Genomic DNA, 27,469 nt, shown 5'->3' on the forward strand with positions numbered 1-27,469 from the left:
TAACTGAAACTTATGTCCATTGATTAGTAATTCCCATTTCCCCCTCCTTCCACTAGCAACCACCTTTCCACTCTGATTCTATGAATTTGATTACTTCAGATACTTCATAAACGTAGAATAATGAGGTGCATGTCCTTCTGTGCCTGACATTTCCCTAAGCATAACGTTTTTCAGGTCCATCCATGGGCAGTTATTCTCTGAGTTTCAGTTTCCTTGTCTATAAATTAGGAATAAGAGTAACACTCATAGGGACACTTAAAGGATTTAATGAGAATTAATTAGCTATTTGGAATTTAGTAAGTCCCCAATGAATAGTTGTTAAAAAAAATAAAAATAATAAAATTCCATTTTCAAAGATTGGGAACTCAGGAAAGAATCAAGTCTTTGCAAACTACAAATTCAGTATGGCTGAAGTGTAAATGTGAGGCAAGGTACGGAGAGGAGGAAGGCTTTAGAAATAAAGGTGATAAAAAATTCAAAGGAAAACCACAGAGAGCAGAAGAGTTACTCAGTAAGATTTTCCCTTTACAATGATCAGTGTATCAGTGATTTGTATAATATATTTGAATATAGTGTGACCAGAAATAAAGGTTACTATATTTACTATAAAAAAAATCTGCATACAAGTGGATGCACTCAATTCAAACGTGTGTTGTTCAAGAATCAAATGTAGTTAAAAGATGGTCTCAATAATCCATACAAGAAATGATGAAGACCTGAAGTAAGGCGGTATTTGTTTAAGAGATATTAAAGAAGTAGAATCTATAGAATTTAATGATTGAAAAGTGGGAAGATGAAAAAAAAACAATTGTTCCTAGGTGTCTGGTTTAGGCTACTCAGTAGATGGTAGTGGCATTTGGAAAGATAAGAAATACAGAAGGAGGATTAAATGTAATTAATGTTTTTAAAGACAGTATAGTAGTCGTTGTATTGTTCACTAGTATCAGGTTTCCTTCTACTTCCAAGAATAAGGGAAGGTTACACTTTCTCACCCCAATTAGACATGGACTATACTTTTCTTTGGCTAATTAAGTGTGTGCAGTGGATAGAGCTAGAGCTAGAGATCTCTCATCAGTGCCTTATTCCCAGGTCACCATTCTCTAGCTTCCTTTATTTACACAGTGACAACCCGCCATGTTCCAGAAAAGGAGCCTCCATCAGAGAGGTTCCTTAATAGAGGATGCCGTGTTTCAGAAAATTTTCCTTTGACAATTTACAGTCCCATGAAACTTTAAGTTATGTACAAATTAAGTACATGGATGATTTCTACAATTTTTTGTGAAGAAAAATAAAAGCATCAATCAGTCGTAGTTTGAATTTTGATTCTAAAATCACAAGTACTTTCAATGGCATTGAGTCTCTTTAAATATTGTCCGTTATTTCTACCTGAAGGGTAATAATCCATACTTTTGGTCTTGGAAAGTTACACAGTGTTGATGAGCCTTAATCACCTGTAGAATTGAGATAATAATTTTGGGACTACCTTCACTGGATTTTTGTGAGAATTAAATGAGTCCATACAATGTAAAAAAGTTCAGAATGGTGACTAATTCATTGTAAGCATTTAGTTAATAAAGTTCTCCAAGTGTTTATTTTTAGGCTTTTTATGTACTGCTTTTGTCCCTTATATGCTGGACTTCCTCACAGAAGTCCATCTTTTTTTCTCATAACCTACACACTCTCCAGCTTCATATAATCCTCTCACAGAACTTCATTTACCATTTATATTTGCTGACACTTGAATCATCAACTTCAGCCTGGAATTCTTTCCCAAGCTACAGACCGTTGTTAACTTCACACCAGACACCCCATCTCAGACATCTCACAGATATTTCTAACTGAGCATACTTTAAGATAAACTCTCACCTTTTCCCTGCAAAACCATCCTTCTACCTATGTCCTGCGTTCCTGAGTTAATGAATTTCATCACCATCCACTCTGATGCGTATGTCAGAAGTCTGGATATTTTCCTTACCCAGTGCCTTTCTTATTCCCTACGTTTCAACAATCACACATCTTACAGATAGCATCGCCTAAAATTCTCTTGAATATTTCTCTTTCAATCACAGAGGCAATCATCTTCCATCTCTTATATTAGTACTTTAGCTTTCTAAATGGTCTCCCTGCTTCTATTTGATTGGATTATTTGCTTTATAGTTAGAGTGTTTTTCTAAAATAGACATTTGAATAACTTTATTGAGGTATAATTGATGTTGTCACCATTATAAGTGTACAATTCAATGAATTTAATAAATTTATAGTTGTGCAACTATTGCCACAATCCAGTTTTAGAACTTTTTCATCACCCAGAAAGTTCCCCCATGCTGCCTGTTTGCATTTCATCACTACTCCTATCCCCCATCCTAGGCAACCACTTCTCTGTTTTCTGTCTCTATAAACTTGCCTTTTCTAGATGTTTTGTATCTAAAATAGAAATTTTATTGTATTTCCCAACTGGAAACCCTACAATAGCCTCCATTTTTTCTCTTTAGAATGTCCAAATTCCTTAAAAAACAGAGCAGTTTAGAAAGGACCAGTCTTTTTTTCTTAAATATGGAATACAACTGATTTTGGTTTTCTTCATTTTTTGGTATACTAAAACAATGAAATGCAGTATTCCTTTTTAACAGTTAGGAGGATAAGGAGAAAACGAGAACTAGTTTGTTTCAAGTGCTAAGATAAACATTTAAGCTGTGGGTTTCATGGGGCACCAAAGTTTATTGTCAAAGAAGAGGTGAAAGTAACAAAAAAAGTACCTCTTGGAAAAACAGAAAAAAATAAATGATTAAAGGGAGGAAAAATCAGGAATGGTGGGTGAGATCTCCAAGAACATGGTAACAAGCCCTAGGAAATTAGCTAAGAAGAGAGAGGTCCACAATCATGTAATCACCTGATGGTGGAACCAGGTAATAGATAGGTCGAGTAACATGAAAACTGAGTTCTGTCCATTGGGAAAGCATGGTGTGGCAGGAAAACTAATAAGTCGGTATTGAGAAAGTCTCATTCTCCATCTGAAACAGAGTGATTAAGAAGTGAACTGAATAAATTGTGAACCCTGAGCTAAGAAATTAGGTAATGATCCACTTTTTACGTCTGACCCTCTTTGGTCTTCTACTCTCATATTAATCACTTTTTTGCTACAGCCATTTTAAGCGTCTCCTAGATCCTGATAAGGTTATGTCTCCATACTATTGCCAACACAGGATGTTCCTTCTGGCTAGATCACACTAAACATCACTTTACATCTGACTATTCCTACTTGTCTAAACTTACATATTTCAACCCAGACATTAAATATCATTTTCTGAGCTCAATCCCACATTTCAATAGGAAATCTTAATAAGCTGTCTTCCAAATCCCTATACTGGCCCCTTAATAGGACTCTTCTCTCCAGTTTCCATACTGTAATTGTCTGTTTTCCTGTGTCTAATACATTAGACAGAAAGTCCACTGAGCACAGATACTGCATTTCATTCACCTAATGTGTCTCCAGTGCTTATCACAGCAAATGGCACATAACTGTGGCTTTGTATCTATGGAACTAAAATAAGTGTAAACAATTACAATAATTATTTTTAACATTTAAAAATAATTATTGATATAAATAATTTAAAAGCATTGTATGTACAATGCACAATTAGAGTAACATTTAAAGAAATGCAAGCCAATAGATTTTTAAATCTTTCTCCTCAATCTTTTATTGCAATTATATAGTTCTAGTTTTCCTCTATGTATCAGTAATGTGCTTTGATTTTTCTTGGCTTATTAAGAATGTTTCCATTATTCTGAGATCCTTTACCCATTAATCCTTATTAGTCTTTTTCCTTTTATAGGTCCATAGCTCCCTTAATGAAGAAAAGGCTTCTTGTTCTCTCTGGATCTGTGTTATCACTGACTTGATGGGAAATTTCAAAATTACTAGTCCTAGACCTAGTCTTAGTTCTAGCTCCTGAAGTTTATTTCAGTTCTAGTTCCTGAAGTTTATTTCAGTCTTAGTTCTAGTTCCTGAAGTCAGTGTTATCACTGACTTGATGGGAAATTTCAGAATTACTAGTCCTAGTCTTAGTTCTAGTTCCTGAAGTTTATTTCAGCTAAACCTGAATTGTTACTGAAGAACTTTCTGCTGATGCTGGAAATGGCCTTAGACCTTCCCTAAAATTCTAACTTCTCAGATAATTCAAGGTATTCTCCAGCTTTTTCCCATTACTGGATCAGAAAAAAAAAAAAAAATCCTGAGCGCAATAAACCCACATTTACAAGAATAACATGCTAGAAGGAACCGTCTTTTTTTATGTCATCACTTTCCTGACATTTGACATCTTCTAGAGTATGTGAAAAGTGTTAACTGCTATAGACCAGACATACTGTTATAGGCTGGCATCTCTCAGAGACTGAACTTTCCTTAAAAGATGACATCCAAGCACATTTAAATAGATTTTTTTAAAAACAGATCATTTCCAGTTGCTTTCCTTAATAAATCCTTATACATGACTAATTCTACTGAGCATTTTATATGTATAAAATGAGAAATTTGTGAGTATAGATGGGAACTTAAAAAGTGAACATGGATAGAGAAGAGGTTAAGGATTGTGTTCCAAGGCATTTGAACATTTAGATATGAGGAAGAACAGAGGAAGAAGCAGCAAGAAGTTCAAAAGAAAATTCAACCAGTGCAGCATAAGGAAACCAGGAGGGCGTGATTTTCCAGAAGACAAAGAAACAATTTCATAAAGTAGGGGGTATCCAACTGTGCCATTTACTGCTTAGTATCTAAATAATATGAGAACTAAGGATTGACCATAAAATTTGGCAACCCAAGTGTCACTTGTAACCACGACAATTACATACTTCTCAGCCTCAATTACCTCCCCTGCAAAAAATAACAGGACCCATTTCATGAAGCAGTGTGAAGGATTAAATAAGACAATAATACCTGTAAGCACCTAGCATAATATCAGCAACAGAGGAAGAGCTCAGTAATGGGCAGGAGGTTTTTAAATTACTGATACAGCCCGAAGCTGTCTGTATCATAGACCTTGCAAAATTTTGTTGAACACAGGATGCCTGACAACCCTGTGAGAGAGGATTTGGCTAGAGAAGAGTCCAGTGTGAATGGAAAAAGCAGAAATGATTACAGCTCAGGGAAGAAGCTGGAACCAGAGACAATGAGGAGAAAAATAGCTTGTATAGGGCAATTCCTATCCTTGGACAGCAAATAAAGGAACACACCTCTTATGACTTTGTGTTTTATCCTATCTCACAACTGGTAATTGCATACCTTTTAAACATTAGTTAATATTTGGAAAACATTTGAAAACAACAAACTTCCCTTAAGGACAAACGGTATGTAAAGCTTAGTCATCTAAATAAGCACAATATCACAAGTTAAAATTCCATTCTTATCTCCTACACTATATATTGTCTACCTCCATAATTTTACAATCAGCCCTTTTACATTTTGTATCTGCATAAATAATGATAGACTTATTATACAGTTCTTGTGGTCTTTGATATATAAAATTATTCCATTTTGGCTAATTTTTTAGTCAATGGCCTTCTGATTTTATAAGATTTCTCCTAATTTTTTCCTCTCCTCATCAGATTTAAAATTAGCTATGTACTTGGTTCATAGTAAAAGTCGTAAGCGATGGCATGTCTTACAAAATAACTAAAAGCAATTTGTGTTATTAGAAGGGTTTTTCATCATGATCAGCATGACCAGGACATCATGATCATATTGAAGTTAGAGTCTGGATGAAGTATAATGAAAAATAATTTAATGCTGTAAAAGGCTGGTTGAAAGTTTGCCCTCAAATAATGCATTTGTATGAATGATTTCTTTCTCTATAAATTTTTTGAAAAGAATACTAATTTTTGGAAGCTTATCTTATGCATTCTTTCAGAACCATCTTACGCTCATTTTCTATCTTAACATTTACACAGGAAATTTGGTTTGCAAAGCAAAGCATATGTTCTCATTTATGTAGGTCTGACATCAGTGATTAAAAGTCATGGTTGACTTGCAAGAAACGTATTTGCTCAAATATATAGCTTATGTCTTCTTAATTTATTTCGGGGCAAGGTTTTTATTCTAAAATAAATTCAGAACCGATAAGTATAGTAATGAAAAACTCAGATAAATCAGTTTTGGAAACTGCAAAACCAGTTGGAACTTACCTTCTCTAACTTTCTCCAATTACTCTTTGGATTTTTTAAAAATTTTAAAAGAAAATGAAGGTAGTGAGCTCAAAAAACAGCAGTTAAATATCTAGTGAGCCCACACTCATCTCAAAGATTCTAGACACTAAAATCACTATAGGGATTATAGGAAGTTGGAAAGTCAAATGCCCTCCTTTCATACGTACTGTGCATCGAACATTCCAAACTGCTGATTCTTCTGTTATGGCTGCTCATTTCTAAACAGGTTATGGACATTTAAGAAAGTGAAAACTATTCTAACCTAAAGGCCAAAAATTAAATGTGAAATGATTTACTCCAAACTTCATTCAATGATTTTGCAAATCCACTGGAAAAATAAATACTTTTTAATTTACATTTTTTTGTGGAGATAAAAAGTAATACTAACACTGAAAATATAATAATCACATATTTGGTGGTATTTTAGTTCTTGACTCCAAAGATGGGAGAGAGAAGCAAGGAACAATATTAACTAATGTTTTTCATCAGCCCTTCCTCACTCCCCCAGTGAGAGCATTCTCAGTTGGTAAAAAGCTCAAAGACGGGTAAATTCTTGATTCATTCAAGTATTTCCAAGCAGGAGTATATTTCAACCACCCCAGAACGGAAACAATGTTCTCTGGACAAAAGCTCTTTAGAGAAAATAATTTTTTTTTATAAGTTTGATAGCTTGTTCACTTAACTCTTGTAATTCCCTTAAAATCAGGCAATATTTTCTAATGTCTTACTTTAACCAATTATTTTTCATTTAAAACTCATCTAAACCATTCTTCGGCTATTCAGCTAGAAGTATTAAGGTAGTACATGTCATAACTAGAGTAAAAGTTTGAAAGTTCTGATTACCCTCCCACTTCCAAAATCACAAAAAGAACTTATAAATATTCTGTGTTTCCCATTGGGCACAGATTTCTACCTGCAAGGTTTCAGTTGGAACTTGAGTTTGGCTAATTTTCAACTCAGCACTTCCTTTATTTATCCTTTGCCTGTTTCTCCCATCTTTTTCATTTCTTCCTACTATAGCTGGCTGTTTACAAGCTAATGCCATTTACTAGACCACAAACCACAGGCAATTCAAAAACCATGATGTAGTAATCTGCCTTAAGAACAGCTTAAATATCTGTTAAAGTATGCTAAAATTGTATCTCAAAGTTAAAATTTGTCTTTTTAAAGTAAGATCATAGATTCCCTTAACTTTCCTTGTTATTTGGATTTAAACCCCCAATTTTTTAAGTATGTCTATGTTTCACATTCTTTGCCTTTGCTCTTTGAAAATGGCTGAAATGTTAATTTTCTCTATTCACAGGGAAACAGACTTTCAGCTTCTATGTTAGACCAAGAGGACACACCAAGAATAGACAGGCATCAGTCTTCAGAATTGCAAAGTTGGTAACAAATCCAAACATGCTTAATGTCTTTACAACACATCAGGTTAACAAAAACAAAAACAAATCACACCCTTTGGGACTATATGCTATAGACAACAAATGAGTGGATGTCTCTAAAGGTCTAGATTTAGCCTAGGAGTGTGGGTATCTTTACCACTTTTCAGCCACTCTGTCACACCAGATCAGAAATGAGTCTTAGCTCCCAGCAGCAGCTGCTGAGGTGTTCTGTCTCTGCACTTCCCAGAAACTATTGCTTTCCTTCTGCCTTTTTCAGCTCTCACTCTAATTCTGGTACAAGGTTTGTTTTCTGCTCAATTCACAGTACCTTCCCATAACTGCCTCCCGTGCTCTTTGCCTTAATGTCTCCCATGGGTGTTCTTCTCCGACAAAATCTAGAAATTCTGGCAGCAAAGTGGACACCTGGGCATTAAATGGCCAGAGTTAGTGAAATGCAAGATTTCTGGTCCCAGATGCAGTCTCCGAAGGAGTGGAATATCTCATCTTTCAACCAAAGGTTTGTTTTTCTATCTGGTTATAGACTTTTTCATGAGAATGCAGAAGTTACATTTCTCCTATGTGGCACTCAGAAGTCATAGCCATATATATCCACGACAGGCAAAAACCCCAGCGAGAATATGCTCTTTCAAACTATCTGAAACTAATTCTGACATAGAAACAAACCACCAGGGAAGGAGTGTTTACCCCACAACATTGCTATTTAGAACAGAATTTTAGGCCCAGCCTCATTTATTTAGTCACTTTATAATATTGTTTTCATCTGATCAAGTATCAGAATGCACAAATCTTAAAGGTACTATTTTTACGTTGTTATAAGCCTAAGAGGAAATTTGAAGGGTCTCTTGGTACATTCTCATCCCTTTTTTTTAGACTTCATACATTATTTTCCCAAACAGTTAACGAGCACATTTAAAAAACAAGAATAAAATCCCTCAATGTCAAACTTCATGGGCCTGGAAGTGTGCAGTCAATTCTGTTGAAATCCATCCCCCATCTCATCTGCCCCTGCTTATATCCAAACCACAATTCTCAAATTTCTACTACAGTTGTTTTTTTCTTATTTAGGTATTAGAGAACAGTTGACAATCTTACCTTGGAAAACAATTCTTTCTATTATCCTAGTTCCAATAACCTGTCCTCAGACAGTCTTAATTTCTAAACTTCTTAGGTGAATGTGTAGGGCTCATAACCGACAATGGATACCTACTACAAGTGAATTTGGCTAACATTGAGTACATTTAGTTTCTTAATTAGACAGCCCGTACAACTATCCTGTTGTGAAATGCAAGAAATGATCTAGTAAATGACACCAGGAAGACAAAAGTAAACTATATAATGAAGTATCTGATATTCTTCTCTACCTATGTAATAAGGTATTTTAATAAGTTAAGTCAGTTTGAATAGTTAAACCCTGAATAACCATCACAAATTGTTCTCTGAATTTAAAGCAATATTCCATATACAATCCAAAACCTTAGAGGCTGGTTTTCAGTGGCTGCTTCTTGCCTGCAAAGTGCTAAAAAAAAGTCTTATCCAACCACTTCAAACGCATACATAAATAGAAGAGCTTTAATGTAGATATCAGAAGAAATATAAAAGAAATATATAAAAGGATGACATTGTGATCATAAGAAATGGTTGGTTGCAAGACTTTTCGAGTATACTATGCAGAAACTGACAGAGCATCTGTTTAAATTTCAAAAACGATCTACTAAGTGGAGTCCTACCTTCATGGTGAGAAAAATTGTTGAAAATAAGGAGGTCAGTAGGTCTGCACACATGTAAATTATAGCATCCTCTGACATTTTAAACTGATTTCAGAGAAAATATAGCTCTTTATCGACCACACCAGAAATTATGAAACTTATCATAAACAAAGAATCATAGATTCTCAATCAATTGATAAACTTTCAACCAAGCAGGAATCTCCTGACACCATTACTGACCTAGGGTTTCCTAGCTTCTGTTGAACCCTTTTCAGGGATAAGAAATAATTTCCAACATATTACTCCAAAATTGTCCTCCCTTTCACTCTCAGCTAGTGTTGTAATGGAAAATAAGAATGCAATCTTTGCCACAAAATAGCTCTTTAAATGTATAAAATAACTAATATCATCTAGTACCAAGTCATTCAAGTTTAGACTCTCACTCAGTTCCCTAAACCATTTACAGAAGGAAATGGCTCCTAGACTTTTTAACATCTTAACAAACAACTCTTAATGTCTTAACAAAGTTCAGGTAATCAATATTCTTTAGGAGTGGGACGCAGAACTAGACACAAGAATCCATATGGGGCCTGAAAAATGAACAAGTAGTTAGGAATTATTAAGTTGATCTGGAATCCTACATGTATGAGTTTAGTCAAAGATTGCATTTGTTTTCTTTTAGTAGCTGGAGATAATAGGAAATATATGTATTGGTCTCTGGCCCTGGTTCCTGGCACCGAGCTCCTGAAGCCCTTGTAACTTCCTAAATGATAAGAGCACTAGGAACATCTTCTTTTTTAATATTTGGTCTTTGACCCCAGCTTCTGACACAGGGCTCCTAAATCTCCTGGAATTTCCTGGGTGATAGGAGTGTCTTTTGTTCTAACAAGGCGACTCTGAGTGGGCTCCTGGATGGCTCCTGGATTGGGGCTGGTCACCAGAAACACCAAGCCATAATTAGAAGCTTGGAATTTTCAGCCCCAATCCCCATTCTCCAGAGAGGGGAGAAGGACTGGAAAAGGAGTTAATAATCGATCATGCTTACATGAGGAAACTTCCATAAAATTCCCAGAAGTACATGGTTCAGAGAACTTTCAGGTTAGTGGAAACATCCACACTCCAGGAGGGTGGTGTATCCTAACTCTATGGGACAGAAGTTCCTGAGCTCTCGGGACCCTTCCAGACCTCACCCTTCATGTCTCTTTATCTGACTGTTCATCTGTATTCTGTATCATATCCTTTAACTGGTAAATGTAAGTAGGTGTTTCCCTGAGTTCTGTGAGCCACTCTAGCAAATTAACGGAAACTGAGGAGGGGGTCCTGGGGACCTCTGATTTGCAGCCAAGTCAGACAGAGGCTGTTGGTAACCTGAGGACCTACTACTTGCAATTGGCATCTGAAGTGGGGAGCAGTCTTGCGGGACTGAGCTCTTAACCTGTGGGACTGAGCTCTTAGCCTGTGGGATCTGATGTTATCTCCAGGTAGATAGCATCTGAATTGAGTTAAGTAATTGCAGGACACCAAACTGGTGTCAAAGAATCGCTTGCTGAGGGAAAATTTCCATGCATCTGGTGTCGGAGGTGTTGTGAGTGTGGCAGTAATGTGAGAGTAAAGGAGAAACATAGGAGGAGGACTGAAGGTTTTTCCAAGCAGTAACCTAGATGAAACGTTGCTGTTTTGTGAGTTTCTCTAATAAAACGCGCAGATCATTTTCATTTGACATTCTTTCAAAGGGCATTTTAAATTTATTAAATTTATTGTTTTCTACAAATGGTTTCTTAGAAGTTTAGGATTTTTGATCTATTCCTTTCTGATTGTAATAGGCATCTACTTTTTTATATCTCCAGACCTTCACATACTGTTATTTGAGACATATTTCTATTATTTGAGACAATTAGTCCTTATTCCCTTCCCCACCAATCCTGGCTGTAGCTGGGGCAGCCAATGAATTGATTGAACCAAGAGATGGGCATGTGATCCAAAGTCCTTCCCTTTTTAAAAATTGCAACTAAACAAAGAGATTATGTTCTTCTCTAGTGATGAAACTACAAGATGCAGGAACTGTCAGAAGTAATGTCCAATGTGTGATGAAAAGGAAGACCCACTCTGTCTGTGTTCTAGATCCTGTTTCCAGTTGTCCCTGAAGCCTAGCTGTATACCCTGAGGTTCTCCAAGGGTACCTGAGCTACTACTTTCATTAAAAGGAAAAAGGGAAAAAGAGCCACTTTGCCAGCAAAACAAGTCCTAACTTAAATACAGATTTTTCTATCTAAAGTTTTTATTTATTCCTCCCTCCCAATTTTATGTCCTATGTTAGCTTTCTACTGTTGCTGTAACATAAACTTGGTGCCTTAAACAACATGAATTTATTATCTTGGAGTTTTATAAGTCAGAAATTCAACAGGAGTCTCATTGACTAAAAGTAAGGTGTTAGCAGAGCTGTGCTCCTTTCTGGAGGCTCTAGGGAAGAAAGCTTCCTTGTCTTTCTAGCTACTAGAGACCATCTTCATTCCTTGGCTCAATGATCCTTTCCTCCATCTTCAAAGGTAGCAATGCTGCATCTCTTTAAAATTCTTCTGTAGTCACATCTTTCTCTGACCCTGACCTTAAGTGAGAAAGATATTTTAAGGAATCTTGTGATTAACTTGGACCTACCTGAATAATCCAGGATAATCTCATCTCAAGGTCCTTAATTTTAAGTACATGTGCAAAGTCTCTTTTACTAACCAATGTAGCATATTCACAGTTCTGGAGGCTTAGGTATAGACACCTTGGGTGGGGGTGAGAGGATGGGGGTAGAGGGATGGGACATTATTCTGCTTCCCACTGAAAATGACAACAGCACTCCATCTCTCACATCATTCAATTCAGTATTAAAAATATATTAAACAGGAGAAGCCAGGCACTCTGCACATAATAGCAGCCTGTTAATCAACATTATTTGGAAACAGTTGTTTAGTTTAGTTTCAAAATGACTCCTTCAAAATTGATTTTTCTGGAAAGGAAATTTCTGCTGGTTTTATCTTTTCCTGAGATTGAGTTTGAAGATGTTTACTGGATTTCCCCAGCATACAATCAGAATTCAATCTTTGAAATGTAGAATTAAATGTATTTCCATACCCACATCCTTGAAGCCTGAGGCTGCTATCATTCCTGAGTATACAGAGTAAACACAGCATCTCTCTTTATTTTACTAATTGCTTTGTTTCCCCCAAGCTGCTCGCACAACATCTGCCAGGGCAGAATGCACTATTTCCACACACCAGAGAACCACTGCCTGCCAGATAAACGACTTAAGCTCCATGGTGTAAGGGCAAGTGCTTTCCAGGCACTCAGCAGGCAGTTTTCAAGAGGCAAAAACTTTAAGCAGAAATGAAGCTGAAACGCCTCCCCTCCCATCTTTAGAGTGGTTATGGAGTTGTGGATTCTGCGATGATCTCATACTGCCTGCAATTTTATTGATTTTGTTTTTCAATAGAACTGTTAAAGATGACAGTTCTCAGACAGGCAGAATGTGGGCAGATGCCCATGTTCTCACACAGTTCTGCCAAGATATTTTTACATCTTGCCACACATAAAACGAAATGAAGACATGTGTTATAGATGCATGCTACTGGTACCCCCGCCCCCAGAAGAAGGGAGTTGATTGTGTGCTTGTTTCCTGCATGAAGTATTAAAACAACTCCACCTAGAAAAAAGTGAACAGCACTTCCAAAATAAAAGAGGTTTGCTTCGGAGGCACCTTATAAGCCATTCCTAATTACCAAAACACACTGAAACAGCAGTTTGTAATCATGTGTCATCCCTGCTAGTTCTAATTCCTAAACTTCTTGTCACATCTACTAGTTAAGCATCAAAATACAAAACGCTATAACAGCTTAGGCTCTGTTGATGTTCAATCAAATACTGTGCACCAGAAAGGCTCATTTCAAATATGGCATGAAAGGAAGAAAAGTAAGCAAAAACTAGACTCAGAAGAGACTTGAAATAACTTGCCCCCAGAAAAATACTCAAGAGGAAAAACTGCAAAATCAGCCTTACCTTGGGAGACTTGGGCAGACCCACTGTCTTTTCTTCTGCTAAGTTGAGCAGGCTTAACTTTGTTTCCTCCACGGAGGGATGTTTGGGAGGGCGAGGTGGGGGGTACGAGAAAGAGTTTTCATATCTCCGCATCATATAATACTGTTCTTCAGGGATCTCTTCAACCAGAGTCTTGACTAGAAATGATCCTGGATCCCCAGACAAATTATTAACTAACTGAACAGTCATATTCACACGGCCAGCAGGAATTTCCCAGCACTCCTTGGGGTTGGCAAAGTCACTTATGAGTAGATAAGAGTCTGTGATAGCTTCCTCCAGCCGTAGTCCTGGTGTAGCAGCCAAAATGTCTTCTTCAGTGAAAAGATCTCTCACAGAAACCTTCACATTGAAGGGCAAGTGGAACTGTGCACAGAGCTCAGAAATCTGGTACTGCTTCTTATCATGAATCACTTCTACGAAACCTCCTTCCATGTACAAAGGGAGCAGTGCTGCCTCATAGGATTTTTTGAGGATTTTTTCACAAGCCAGAACGTTCACCACTTTTTTGATCCCTTCACAGAGGACTTCCGTCGTCTGTGAGTGTTGCACTAGAAACTGGTCCCCGGCAGATACAGATGACAGCTCGTCATGAGGGGAATGAAAGGCTTTGGTGGCCACCACGTGGAGAGGCTCCTTTTCACTCTTTGCTATCTCAAGGTCATAGGGGGTTGGGAACTCCCGAGGTCGTCGCTTGAATTTGCCTTTATAGCTAGGGGGGATCAAGAAGTGTCTTTTAGGAAAATTGCTTCTAATTTCTGAAGCTAAGATCCTTGATGCCTGGCACTTTTTGTGGATCACAATGGTTTTCCCAGGTTGTAAAACGTTTCTGGGTAGCTGGTTTCCTTGGGGCGCTTCTATGACTTCAGCCACTATGGGGAACTCTTTACTGGTCATTTCAAAAAGATCTTGTGTAGATAACAGCTGAAGAAACCAGTTGGAATCATAACTGTCTGTAATGTCTTTGACTTCAACATCTAAACTGGGGAGGATACGGACTATATCCTTTCTAACTGGAAAACAAAAAAACAAAAAGACATTTTGTGTATCAAAATGTTGCTCTGAAGTAGTATTAAAATCACTCCAGGGGTACCATAAATAAATTTCATTAAAAAAAATCTCAGATGCTCATGATATAACATTTCTTATGTATGACTTTCCTTTTTTAAATTTAAAAATGAAATAGACGGTAAATAAAAACAATACCCATAAATCTGCCTACTTTTAGAAATAGACATTAACCAGTATCTTGGAGCCCTACAAACCTCACCAAAATCACATCCTCCTCACTGCAACCTAAGAGTAATCATGCTCCTGATTTTGGTGTTAACCATTCCCTTGCTTTTCTTTGTAGTTTTATCACACATAACATACATGAATATATGTGCACGTGTTTAAATGTATATGTGTGTGTTTTTCCAGAAAACTTATTATATCATTTTAGGTCATGCTTTTGAGGTCCAGATATTGTACATAAAATTATCTTAGAAGAAAGTTTGGGTACTCCAAGTAAGACTCTTCCTGCATAAGGCCCAAGACACATTCTATATACAAATTCTATCCTGTGGGATATAACCGTATTGCAAAATCTTGGGATATAAAGTACTCAAGATTAATATACTGAAATGGATATCAAAATGCAGTCTTTTTCCAATGTGAAAACTATTTCTTTCTCCACTGGTGCTATATTAACATCTAGTTAGAAAAGGAGTGGCATAGGATGGGTTACAGTCAAAGGAGCCACTCAGGAACCCTAGATTTGCTGGTAGAGTGCTTACCAATGTATTCTTTGCCTAATGTGTCCCTGGGGACTAATGAATCTCTGTATTCTTTCCAAGAGCCCACTGTCTCAGAAGTCTTTCTTTGAGACTACAGAGACACTTAAAATATTGTCCTGAAATCCTCTGCTCTCCATATACTGTCCCACATAGTATCCTTATAAATGGTCTTGCATTAAAAAATAAAGTTATATGTCAATATCAACAGGATTTTATAATGGTTTATATTTTCTTGACATTTTCCTAACACTTAATGTTTTATAGCCTTTTCACAATCTACCATTGTTTCCCAGTACATCTAGCCACCCGTCTGTCAATATTCTTTCTTCCCTGTATGCTTTTGAAAATTAATAATTTGGAAGATTTAGAAGACAGAATGTTTCTCTTACAAAACATTACCTATATTATTACATTTTATATTACTGTTTATGCAGCCTCTGAAAACTATAATTTGTGTCATATTACTTGCACATGCTGTGTAACAGAGTTCCTAAAAACACAGTATGAAATTGCATTATTTTATTTTCTTGAACATAAAATAGAGAAAAGAAAAAAACGATGGTTGCCTATAGGCTGAAGTTCAATAAAAATTATAAAGATTCTCCATTAAAAAAAGAACGGGGTGGGGGGAACGCTAAAAAAAACCTTTACCAGTTCATTTTATAAAGTTTAGCAAACCCAAACCTTTGAGATTGTTGCCACAGGTTTCCCTGAACCCCAAGGTAATTTTAGAAACTTTAAAATCACACTTATTTGAATCAAAATGAACGGTGTTTAAGAATTGTAGAGCTAGGACTAGATGGGTTCATAGACTCAGGTCATTTCTCAAGTTGAGGGAACAACTTAACACTGGTAGAATAGATGCCATTAAGGACTTTCTGAGGGCTTTAAATTGACCATAGGGACCCTAATGCAAGCTAGATCCCAGTCTGTATTTCGGTACAACGGGTACGGTGGGGAAAGAATTGTCTTAATAACTTAGGACAACTTTATTGCCAGAGAAAGCCTCCGGGCCAGGCTATCTAACTTCTGTTAAATTTTTATGTACCCAACTCCAGACCTATCTTCAGTACTTCTATACCAAATTCACTGAAGATGTGCTAGCCTATCTCATCCTACTTGATATATCAGCAGCATTTGACAGAGTACATTAGACTCTTTGCTAGAGTTACCTCACTTACTTCCTTCTTATCCTATAATTCTTCTCAACTTTTTTTCTGGTACTTCTCCTCTACATACCACCCACTCTCCCCCCCGCCCCACACACACCTTTTTAATGTTTCTTCGTTCTCCTCCTTTCTCTGTCCACACTCACACCCACATGATCTTACACAGTCTCATGTTTTTAAGTACCATCTGTATGCTGATGACTCCCCAACATGTATCTCCAGCTAAATAATTCTCCTGCACTCCAGATATCTATTTAAGATCTCCACTTGGCTATCTAATAGACGTCTCAAAGTTAACATGCTTAAACTGAAATTCTGATCTTCTCAACCCAAACCTCATCTATCTGTTGCTCATTCTCCTTGTTTGGTGCAGAAATCTGAGACATCCGTAGCTTCTCTCTCTTTTTTCCTAACACTCAACATCCATTACCTCAGAACTACTCTGATCTAAGCTACATTATTTCTTGCCTGGTTTATTGCAGTGGCTTCCTGAAGAGACTTCTTACAGTCAAATCTTTCTAGGGAAGCCAGACAGTCTTTTTAAATGTTAAATTGATCATATCCTTCTCTTGTTCATAGCCCCACAGTGGCAGTCCTTTTCACTTCAGTAAAAGTGAAAGCCCTTACTAAGGTCCTAGGTACCACGTTGATCTCATCTGCCACTGGGTTGCCTCATTCTAATTTACTGCTCCCTCCATGACCTCCTTGTTGTTAATCAGGTTTTCAAAAAGCCTGTTTCAGGCTTCCCTGGTGGCGCAGTGGTTGAGAGTCCACCTGCCGATACAGGGGACACGGGTACGTGCCCTGGTCCGGGAAGATCCTGCATGCCGTGGAGCGGCTGGGCCCGTGAGCCATGGCCGCTGAGCCTGCGCACCCGGAGCCTGTGCTCTGCAACGGGAGAGGCCACAACAGTGAGAGGCCTGCGTACAGCAAAAAAAAACTTCCAACAAACAAAAGTCAAGGACCAGATGGCTTCACAGGTGAATTCTATCAAACATTTAGAGAAGAGCTAAGACTCATCCTTCTCAAACTCTTCTAAAAAATTGCAGAGGAAGGAATACTCCCAAACTCAATCTATGAAGCCACCATCACCCTGATACCAAAACCAGACAAAGGTACTACAAAAAAAGAAAATTACAGACCAATATCACTGATGAATATAGATGCAAAAATCCTCAACAAAATACTAGCAAACAGAATCCAACAACACATTAAAAGGATCATACACCATAATCAAGTGGGATTTATCCCAGGGATGCAAGGATTCTTCAAAATACATAAATCAATCAATGTGATAAACCATATTAACAAATTGAAGTATAAAAGCCATTTGATCATCTCAATAGATGCAGAAAAAGCGTTTGACAAAATTCAACACCCATTTATGATAGAAACTCTCCAGAAAGTGGGCATAGAGGGAACGTACTCAACATAATGAAGGCCATATATGACAAACCCACAGCAAACATCATTCTCAATGGTGAAAAGCTGAAAGCATTTCCACTAAGATCAGGAATAAGACAAGGATGTCCACTCTCACCACTATTATTCAACGTAGTTTTGGAAGTCCTAGCCATGGCAATCAGAGAAGAAAAAGAAATAAAAGGAATAAAAATTGGAAAAGAAGAAGTAAAGCTGTCACTGTTTGCAGATGACATGATACTGTACATTAAGAATCCTAAAGATGCCACCAGAAAACTACTAGAGCTAATCAATGAATTTGGTAAAGTTGCCAGATACAAAATTAGTGCACAGAAATCTCTTGCATCCCTATACACTAATGATGAAAAATCTGAAAGGGAAATTAAGGAAACACTCTCATTTACCATTGTAACAAAAAGAATAAAATACCGAGGAATAAACCTACCTAGGGAGACAAAAGACCTGTATGCAGAAAACTATAAGACACTGATGAAAGAAATTAAAGATGATACCAACAGATGAAGAGATATACCATGTTCTTGGATTGGAAGAATCAATATTGTGAAAATGACTATACTACCCAAAGCAATCTACAGATTCAATGCAATCCCTATCAAATTACCAATGGCATTTTTTATGCAACTAGAACAAAAAATCTTAAAATTTGTATGGAGACACAAAAGACCCCGAATAGCCACAGCAGTCTTCAGGGAAAAAAACGGAGCTGGAGGAATCAGACTCCCTGACTTCAGACTATACTACAAAGCTACAGTAATCTAGACAATATGGTACTGGCACAAAAACAGAAACATAAATCAATGGAACAAGATAGAAAGCCCAGAGATAAACCCACGCACCTATGGTCAACTAATATATGACAAAGGAGGCAAGGATATACAATGGAGAAAAGACAGTCTCTTCAATAAGTGTTTCTGGGAAAACTGGACAGCTACATGTAAAAGAATGGAATTAGAACACTCCCTAACACCATACACAAAAATAAACTCAAAATGGATTAGAGACCTAAATGTAAGACCGGACACTATAAAACTCTTAGAGGAAAACATAGGAAAAACACTCTGACATAAATCACAGCAAGATCTTTTTTGATCCACCTCCTAGAGTAATGGAAATAAAAACAAAAATAAACAAATGGGACCTAATGAAACTTAAAAGCTTTTGCACAGCAAAGGAAACCATAAACAAGGCGAAAAGATAACCCTCAGAATGGGAGAAAATATTTGCAAACGAATCAACAGACAAAGGATTAATCTCCAAAATATATAAACAGCTCATGCAGCTCAAAATTAAAAAAAAAACAACTCAATCCAAAAGTGGGCAGAAAACCTAAACAGACATTTCTCCAAAGACATACAGATGGCCAAGAAGCACATGAAAAGCTGCTCAACATCACTAATTATTAGAGAAATGCAAATCAAAACTACAATGAGGTATCACCTCACACCAGTTCAAATGGGCATCATCAGAAAATCTACAAACAACAAATGCTGGAGAGGGTGTGGAGAAAAGGGAACCCTCTTGCACTGTTGGTGGGAATGTAAATTGATACAGCCACTATGGAGAACAGTATGGAGGTTCCTTAAAAAACTAAAAATAGAATTACTATATGATCCAGCAATCCCACTACTGGGCATATATCCTGAGAAAACCATAATTCAAAACCACACATGCACCCCAATGTTCACTGCAGCACTCTTTACAATAGCCAGGTCATGGAAGCAACCTAAATGCCCATCAACAGACGAATGGATAAAGAAGATGTAGTACATATATACAATGGAATATTACTCAGCCATAAAGAGGAATGAAATTGGGTCATTTGTTGAGACGTGGACGGATCTAGAGACTGTCATACAGAGTGAAGTAAGTCAGAAAGAGAAAAACAGATATCGTATATTAACACATATATGTGGAACCTAGAAAAGTGGTACAGATGAACTGGTCTGCAGAGCAGAAATTGAGACACAGATGTAGAGAACAAACGAATGGGCCCCAAGGGGGAAATGCTGCGGGGTGGTGGTGGTGGTGGTGTGATGAATTGGGCGATTGGGGTTGACATGTATACACTGATGTGTATAAAACTGATGACTAATAAGGACCTGCTGTATAAAAAAATAAATAAAATAAATTTTTCAGAAATTAAAAAAAAAAATTACCTAGAATTTGGAAATGACATACTTAAGTTTTCAAACTGAAACGGGTTTTATTAATTTTTATGGCAAATTTCATTATATCTAAGTATGGGTCTAAAAGAAAGATAAATCAACACTTTTTGTTTTCTTATAAAGAAAAATAATTTTTAATTATTTATTATTAATTAATATTACATTTATATTAATTAATTATTAATTATTTATTTAATTATTTTTTAAAAATAAGAGGGGAGATAAAACATTACAATCTTTATCAGCTTTAGACTACCACTGCTTACATTTTGGTATATCCAGTGTGAGTGTGTGTGTGTGTGTGTGTGTGTGTGTATTATACATTTTTAAACAAGCATTTTTATCTTACAAGTAACCCTCCCTCCCACCACCAGAAATGAAAATGGTTATAGAAAATGAGCTAAATTAGAAAATTTCCCAAAAAAGTTATCTTGACTTCAAATTGATAAAGAGATAAGAAGACAGCAACTCGGAGCATGAGAGACGTTCCTGATGTTGTTTATTACAAGTTTTTCAGTTTCAAACTAATCTAAAGTAAAAACAGTATATATTCATGCAACCTTAGTTTACACTTCCCAAATTTTCTTCCTGGGTAAACATGAATTGTTCTGGTTTGGGTAAGTTTTCTGTTTTTCCAAAGGGAGCTCTTGTGAAAAAAATTTCCATTCCATCTTCTCTAAAAAGGTAGCATTGGTTTCTTCTCTCTGCTTCTGAGTCATTTCATTAAACATTGTCTTTCTGCTTATTCTTTCAGGGAAAGTCCCTGTACAGTTAGGGCTAATGTTAATCATAATGTGATGCTTTTCTGCATTTCCCACTGCAACAACTCTTTCAGCCAAGTGTGAATTTGGGGGACCCCACTAAAAATTATCTTTAAAGAGAAAATAAAGGTATACATTTAAGCTTGGTTAATGTTAGGCAATGCATGTTTCCTTGAAGAGCTAATACTCAATTCTGGAATACTCTTTGTCTCAACTCAGCATTCAAGGGCCTATCCTTTGCAATTAGGCCTGAATTAGCAGTACATGGTAGGAAATCTACTGAGACAATCTTATTCAAGTCTTGAAGCAAGATGGTTGTTTCTACTTATTTTTTTCTTAACAAATTTTGTAAATTCTAGCCTGCAGTTTTTCTCAATTTCTAGTTTCTCCTATATTATTATTATTAAACAATTCATGTATTTTTTGAAAATTTTCACTTTCTAAGTTTGATTTTTTAATTTACTTTCCAAGACTATAGTTATTTTTCTCTAAAGTGCTTTCATAAATTTTGTCTCCAGCTCTCATTTATTCTGTGAATTGTTTTGTTTACATTTTTGCATCACATCATACTCTTCATTATACAATGATTATTTGATGCACTAATAATTTCTGAACTTGCCTCATTCCAGGCTTTTAAATTAAAATTTGCTTTATAGTTCATCTATTTGGTCTCAATTTTCTTTACAAATATTCTGTGAATTAATTTTTTTTCCATTTATTCAGTTCCATTTCAACTTAAGAGAAGCTATACAGTGAATTTCCATTTTGTTGGGTGGTCCCCCTCTGGTTCTACTTCTGTTTGTATTTATAAATAGATAAAGTTCCTTTTGGATCACTCTCCAACATTTGTAGCAGAAAAATAATCATCAGGACTTTCCTTGAACAGCCTTGCATTTGATATGGCTTTATTTGTAACACTACTCTTTTACATTTTCATTTAGTTTATAAAAGCTAAGAAAAGTGAAGAGCCATTTTCTTATACTGAATGATACAGTTAACATGTTTTCTTCATTGATGTGTCAACTTGACTGGGCTGCTGTAGCCAGCTATTTAATCAAACACTGATCTAGGTGTTGCCGTGAAGGTATTTTGTAGACGTGGTTACCATCCAAATAACCTGACTTTAAGTAAAGGGTGTTATCCTCAATATGTGGACAAGCCTCATCCAATCAGCTGAAGGTCTAAAGAGCAAAAACAGAAGTTTCCCAGAGAAGAAGAAATTCTGCCTCAAGACTGCAACATAAACTTCTGCCTGAGTTTCCAGCTTGTCAGCCTGTCCTGTAGATGTATAACTTATTAGCCCCCATAATTACATTAGCCAAGACCTTAAAATTAATTAAATAACTAATTAATATATAATCATGTATAGACAATATAATACAATTATATATAATATCAATTTATATAATATTATATACTTTTTCTCTGGAGAACACTGAATGATCAAACGTTATTTATTGGTAGTTTAAGAATAAATAAATAAATAAAAATATATATGTATATACGTATATATACACACATATATAGTAAAAACTGTACTTTGCTTGCTGTTTGACGTTTTTATCAGCAGTAAGATTTCTGCCTAAAGGAAGAAAATGAAATGGAAGCTGGCTAGAGCATCCACGGGTTCTAAAGATCATGTTATGTCACAGTACTTTCAGGGAAACATTAGGAAAAACATCACTAATAAAAATTGAACCTGTTATATAAATATGTGATATCAACTTTGGTGCCAAAAAGTGAATATTCATTCTCCTTAGCTATTAAGTTCATAAATATGTCATTGTAACAAATCAAATCTGGATATGGTGGGTGAGAAAACCTTCTTGATACCTAAATAGGAACTTTGTACTGTACAACATATATAGACAGAAGCAATTATTTTAGTTGCTTCATTCATTCATTCATGTATTTAATTTATTGAATAATGAACATTTACTTTATCTCAAGCACTGAGAAGATAAAAATAAATACATAAGAAATTGACTCAGATGCTTCCATAAATTACTAAAAATTATGTTGTGTTAAAAAGATTAAGTTTATAAATTACACTTATCACTTAGTAATATTAGCAACCAGTCCTTTCAGGGTTATACTAGGTCCAGGAAAAACTCCGGCCTAGGACCAATTTAAGTAAGTAGTGAGGTTTATGGGTAAAATATGTTGCTTTTCAACTCTTTCTTCCCTCAAATTTGCCATAGGGTAAAAAGGAGAAAAAGAAAGAAAAAGTTTCAATGAATCTAAAAGATGTCTGCAATCCTTAAACTAGATAAAGATTGAACTCAGATGGAAGAACGGTCAATGATTCGGTAGAATAGAAAAAGGAAAGCCTATGTGCCTAAGGAGTTCGAGTCCAGTGAAAAGTCAGCCTTTTTTGCCCCACACAACTCCCCAAAAGTTTTTGAATTGGAGGCATAAAGCCCCTCTGAAGGTGGAGGAGAAGGTAGAGGACAAAACAAGGGATTATGTGAATGTTTGAAGCATGGTTAAACCCAGGTCTTCAGCTTTAATTTGGGGAAGACAGGTGACAACCCCTCCCACCTCTCTCTCTGCAGGAAACAGTATAGGGTCATAGAATCTGGAAAGTAGGCATAGGTGAGCAGGGGAGAAGCATGGAACTGAAAGCAAAGAAGGGAACTCTAAATCTATGGGGGAACAGTGAAAGCCTCAGCAACTTCTCCACTCAGTTACAAGAGTTTCATAACCCCCAGGAGGTATCAAGAAGATTCTTTTCAGATGAAATTGAACAAGTCCTGGAGGAAAGACTCACAGGATCTGAATTTGGGGAATTCTCCAATGAAAAAGCCAACAAAATGAAACCTAAAATTCATAAAACAAAGAGCTTGTATATCAATAGTGCCTCACTTGTAAATTAAATTAAAAATGTGTCTAACACGTAAATATGAACAAATGGGAAATAATCACCAACAATTTGAGGAAAACATTTAACAAGAATGACAGACTAAAACTTTAAAAAAGGCCAAAGGAGGCAGATAAAATGCAAGGAACAGTAGAAAACTTTAAGAAATAGTAGTATATTCTCAGAGAGATAAGATATTGAGTCCTTAAAACAAGAACATGTTAACAGTTAAAAAATGATATAAGAAATAACTCTTAGAAATTAAAAATATGATAGCTGAAATTAAAAATTCATTAAAACAGTTGGAAATGTAGTTAAGAAATTTCCCCTGAAGGTAAACCAAAGACAGACATAAAATAAAGAAAATAGTTCTACATTAGTATGGGAGCTTCAACATGAGATTAGAAGTTACAGAAGGACAGAAGAGAAAAAACAGTTGAAAGGCAATTATCAAAGAATTTATCCTAGAAATGAAGGACCTGAATTTCCAACCTGAAAACTTTCCTCACAATGAAAGAACAGACCTACCACAAAGCACATTACTGTGAAACTTCTGAATACCATGTAATCTCTCAAAGGCAATATTGGAAACAATAAGTTATTTCAGTCCAGAAATTGCTAGTAAACACAGAAGCAAGTCAAAGAGTAACCACCAGGATGGTGTTAAATCGAAGTCCCAGGACAACACTGTAATGGACTAAATGTTTGTGTCCCCTAATATTCATATGTTGAAACTCAGCTTCATAATGTGAGGGGGTCAGGAGGTGGCATCTTTGGGAGGTGATTAGAATTAGATGAGGTCATGAGGATGGAGCCCTCATCAATGAGATCAGAGGCCTTATAAAAGTCACCAGAGGCTTTGCTTCCCCTCTCTGCTCTCTGTGTAAGGATACTGTAAGTCCGCAATCTGCAACCTGGAAGAGTTTCCTCACCAGAATTCCACAGTGCTGGCACCCTAATCTCAGACTTTCAGCCTCTAGAACTGTAAGAAATAAATTTCTGTTGCTTATAAGCCACCCAGTTTACTGTATTTTTATAATAGTATCCCAAGCTAAGACAAGCACCTATGTATTAGTTCTAGAGAGCCACAAATACAGACTGGAGCATGAGGTTGGAGGGTTCCAGGAGGAATACTTCAGGATAAAAAAAATAACAGAAGAGGTAGATCTCCTGACAGTTTGGGCTCTGGAAAATTGCAATGAATGGCTTTTTTTGTTTTCTTTTACAAAGATGTTGGAAAATACTTCAAGACTTAGGAAAGGATTGAAGAAAACTAAGAAATGAAATAGTAAGGTCATTATTACAGAAAAATAAAGCTATACAGAAATGGAATCATGGTCATTATCTACCACTTGATTCAGCAATGAACTGTCACAATAATGAAACTGCAAATGCTTAACCATAACTTATCATATACTGAGAGAATGGGAAAGGGAAGAGGAAGTAGGAATATAAGACCATTAAATCTTCATCACCACGCATGGAAGTCAGTAGTTACTGTCTAAAACTGATCACTTGAAAAATAGCAATATCCGTATATTATTGGAAATGTGAATGGAAATACAAGAAAGCAGGAGCGAAATATTTAAAGGAGTTACCTCAGAGTAGCAGAATGTGGGGGAAATTTGGGAATGGTCAAGGGCACAAGGTTTGTTGGTAACTTTGTCTTTTTACTACTATTTGACACTTTTGACTTTGATAAAAATGGAAATTATTTTTGAAAATACATGAGAGAAAGACAAAGTCTCAGAATAGTAAAAGATCAATGTATTTTTTTCTTCTATTCATTTGTCACCTATTATACAATATTCAGATACTGCCTTTCTGATATCACCATTCTGCTCGTGTGATTTCAGCCCTCTGCTTATAAATGAATTATGTCATATACTTGAACAGAAACTTTTTCCCAAATTTGAATGGCATTAAGTTTTTCTCCTAAAGCAAAACACAACTTTCCAACTCTTAAAATTTCCACAAGTAAAGAACTACTTATCAATCAATACACCAAAAAAATCAATACACCAATACACCATTAAAAAGTTTTAAAACCAAGATTTTTTTTGAAGCTGCTTTAAACGGCTGGCTCCCTTTTTCATTTGCAAATATTATGCATTCCATTTGTTACACTAATATGAATTTTATCTTCCTGTTAAAGGCACAAACAGAGTTTGCTATGACTTATATGAAACCAGTAGTTAGAGGTCTTGGATGGTTATTTATACCTCTTTTCCAAAGAGAGTTTTTAAAAAATCATTAAATGTAGGGTAAGAGTTAGAGGGGGTTGGCCTGTGACCAAGAGTTCCCAGGAACAAATATTCCATTTAAACACTTTGTGCTACATTTCTTTTTTATAAAGCCTAAATTTTCCCATTAGTAACATTAAAAACTAGTACTAGGAGTAGAATATCTTATATTTCCTCTTTTCTCTATTTACTTGCTATGTTCTCTTTTCCACAAATCAATATTTCATAGCTTCCTATAGTTCTCAGTCTTTTCCATCTTGCTTTTCCCCCTAAGGTTTCTCTAAAATCTCCTACCCCTGACAGACCTATTCTTTTTCTTGTCACTTTAGAAAAGAAGGAATCAAGTCAAGAGGAGTTTGAACTGTGCCTGACACTCAAAGTCACTGGAAAACAACCTAGCAGGCAACATGCCCTTGACTTCAAGGCAAGTTTCAATCTTCAATATAAGAAAGAATCATGTAAAACAAGACCACAATTGATTAAAAAACAGTTTACATTTTATATTTAGAAGAAAAATGCCTATAACAACAATAATTTTTTAAATTTGACTTTTTGTGTTGGACACCCATCCTCTATTTTCAGGAAATATTCTGTAGTCAGTATACATGCAAAGCAGTCTCATACAGTATCTGTCCTGAAATTGCTATACAATGAGAACTAATGTTTAAAATAATCCTTAAGAAATTAAAGGTCCAAAATAATTAAAATCAAAACTCAATTTTAATATCATTAAAGAATGGAAATTGGACTAAAACATTTGGGGAAGGATTTTACTTCATCTAAAGGCTTTCTTCTGGGACCTTAGCTAACATGAAACCATATTTAAGTCCATCTAAACTATCCCTTGCTCTTCTGTCAATGTTTATATGTAATAAACTGCACCACCATTCAACCAGCAGATCAAACCAGAAGCCTGGGAATCAGGTTAACTTCTTTCCCCTTCCAATAGACCTTCAGATCTGGCTAGCTGTACTTCTGAAATACCCATTAAGAAGAGCTGTCCCAGGGCTTCCCTGGTGGCGCCGTGGTTGAGAGTCCGCCTGCCGATGCAGGGGACGCGGGTTCGTGCCCCGGTCTGGGAGGATCCCACATGCCGTGGAGCGGCTGGGCCCGTGAGCCATGGCCGCTGAGCCTGCGCGTCCGGAGCCTGTGCTCCGCGACGGGAGAGGCCACACCAGTGAGGGGCCCGCCCACCGAAAAAAAAAAAAAAAAAAAAAAAAAGAAGAGCTGTCCCTATCACTATTGTATTAACCCCCCAGTACTCTGCCACAGAACCAGTGGCCTCACTACAATTCGCCCACCTTGTTTCTCCAGCTGAAAAACCATTATTAATTTGCTCTTTGGACAAATGTTAACCCCTTAACATATATTTCAAGATCCTCCATGACTGATTCCACTACCCCATTGCATGTTTTGATATCTGTCTCAGCCTGCCTTCTCCTCTCTCGTCTCACACCAGGTGCACTGGAACCACAGTCTCTTGCTGACCTGCTTTCCTGCAAGCTGCGTCTGCTTCCTCCAATGTTGACCCCTCTCTCTCAGCCTGCCCATCTCCTATGCACCCTTCAGATCTTAGTTTAAATGTAATTTCCGCAGTGAAGGCCTTCGTGATCCCTAACCTAAATTCATTAAATGCTGTAACCATCTTGTTCATGTGCTTAGGTTC

General features: G+C 36.4%; 1 protein-coding gene across 5 annotated transcripts in view; it reads right to left on the minus strand.

Moving 5' to 3' along the window:
• Nucleotides 1-27,469, minus strand: part of THEMIS (thymocyte selection associated) — a 206,592-nt gene that overhangs the window by 119,782 nt on the left and 59,341 nt on the right. For all 5 annotated transcript variants that reach the window (XR_003793697.1, XR_003793696.1, XM_029223750.1 and 2 more), the window contains one exon: nt 13,349-14,397. Coding sequence is in view for 3 of the 5 variants with exons in the window: in XM_029223750.1 (XP_029079583.1) it covers nt 13,349-14,397 (1,049 nt within the window). In the remaining 2 variants the exon portion in view is untranslated. The remainder of the gene's footprint in view (nt 1-13,348; nt 14,398-27,469) is intronic.

The sequence above is a fragment of the Monodon monoceros genome, unplaced genomic scaffold (assembly GCF_005190385.1).
Source record: "Monodon monoceros isolate NGI ecotype Baffin Bay Population unplaced genomic scaffold, NGI_Narwhal_1 Super_Scaffold_15, whole genome shotgun sequence".
Classification (NCBI taxonomy): Eukaryota; Metazoa; Chordata; class Mammalia; order Artiodactyla; family Monodontidae; genus Monodon; species Monodon monoceros.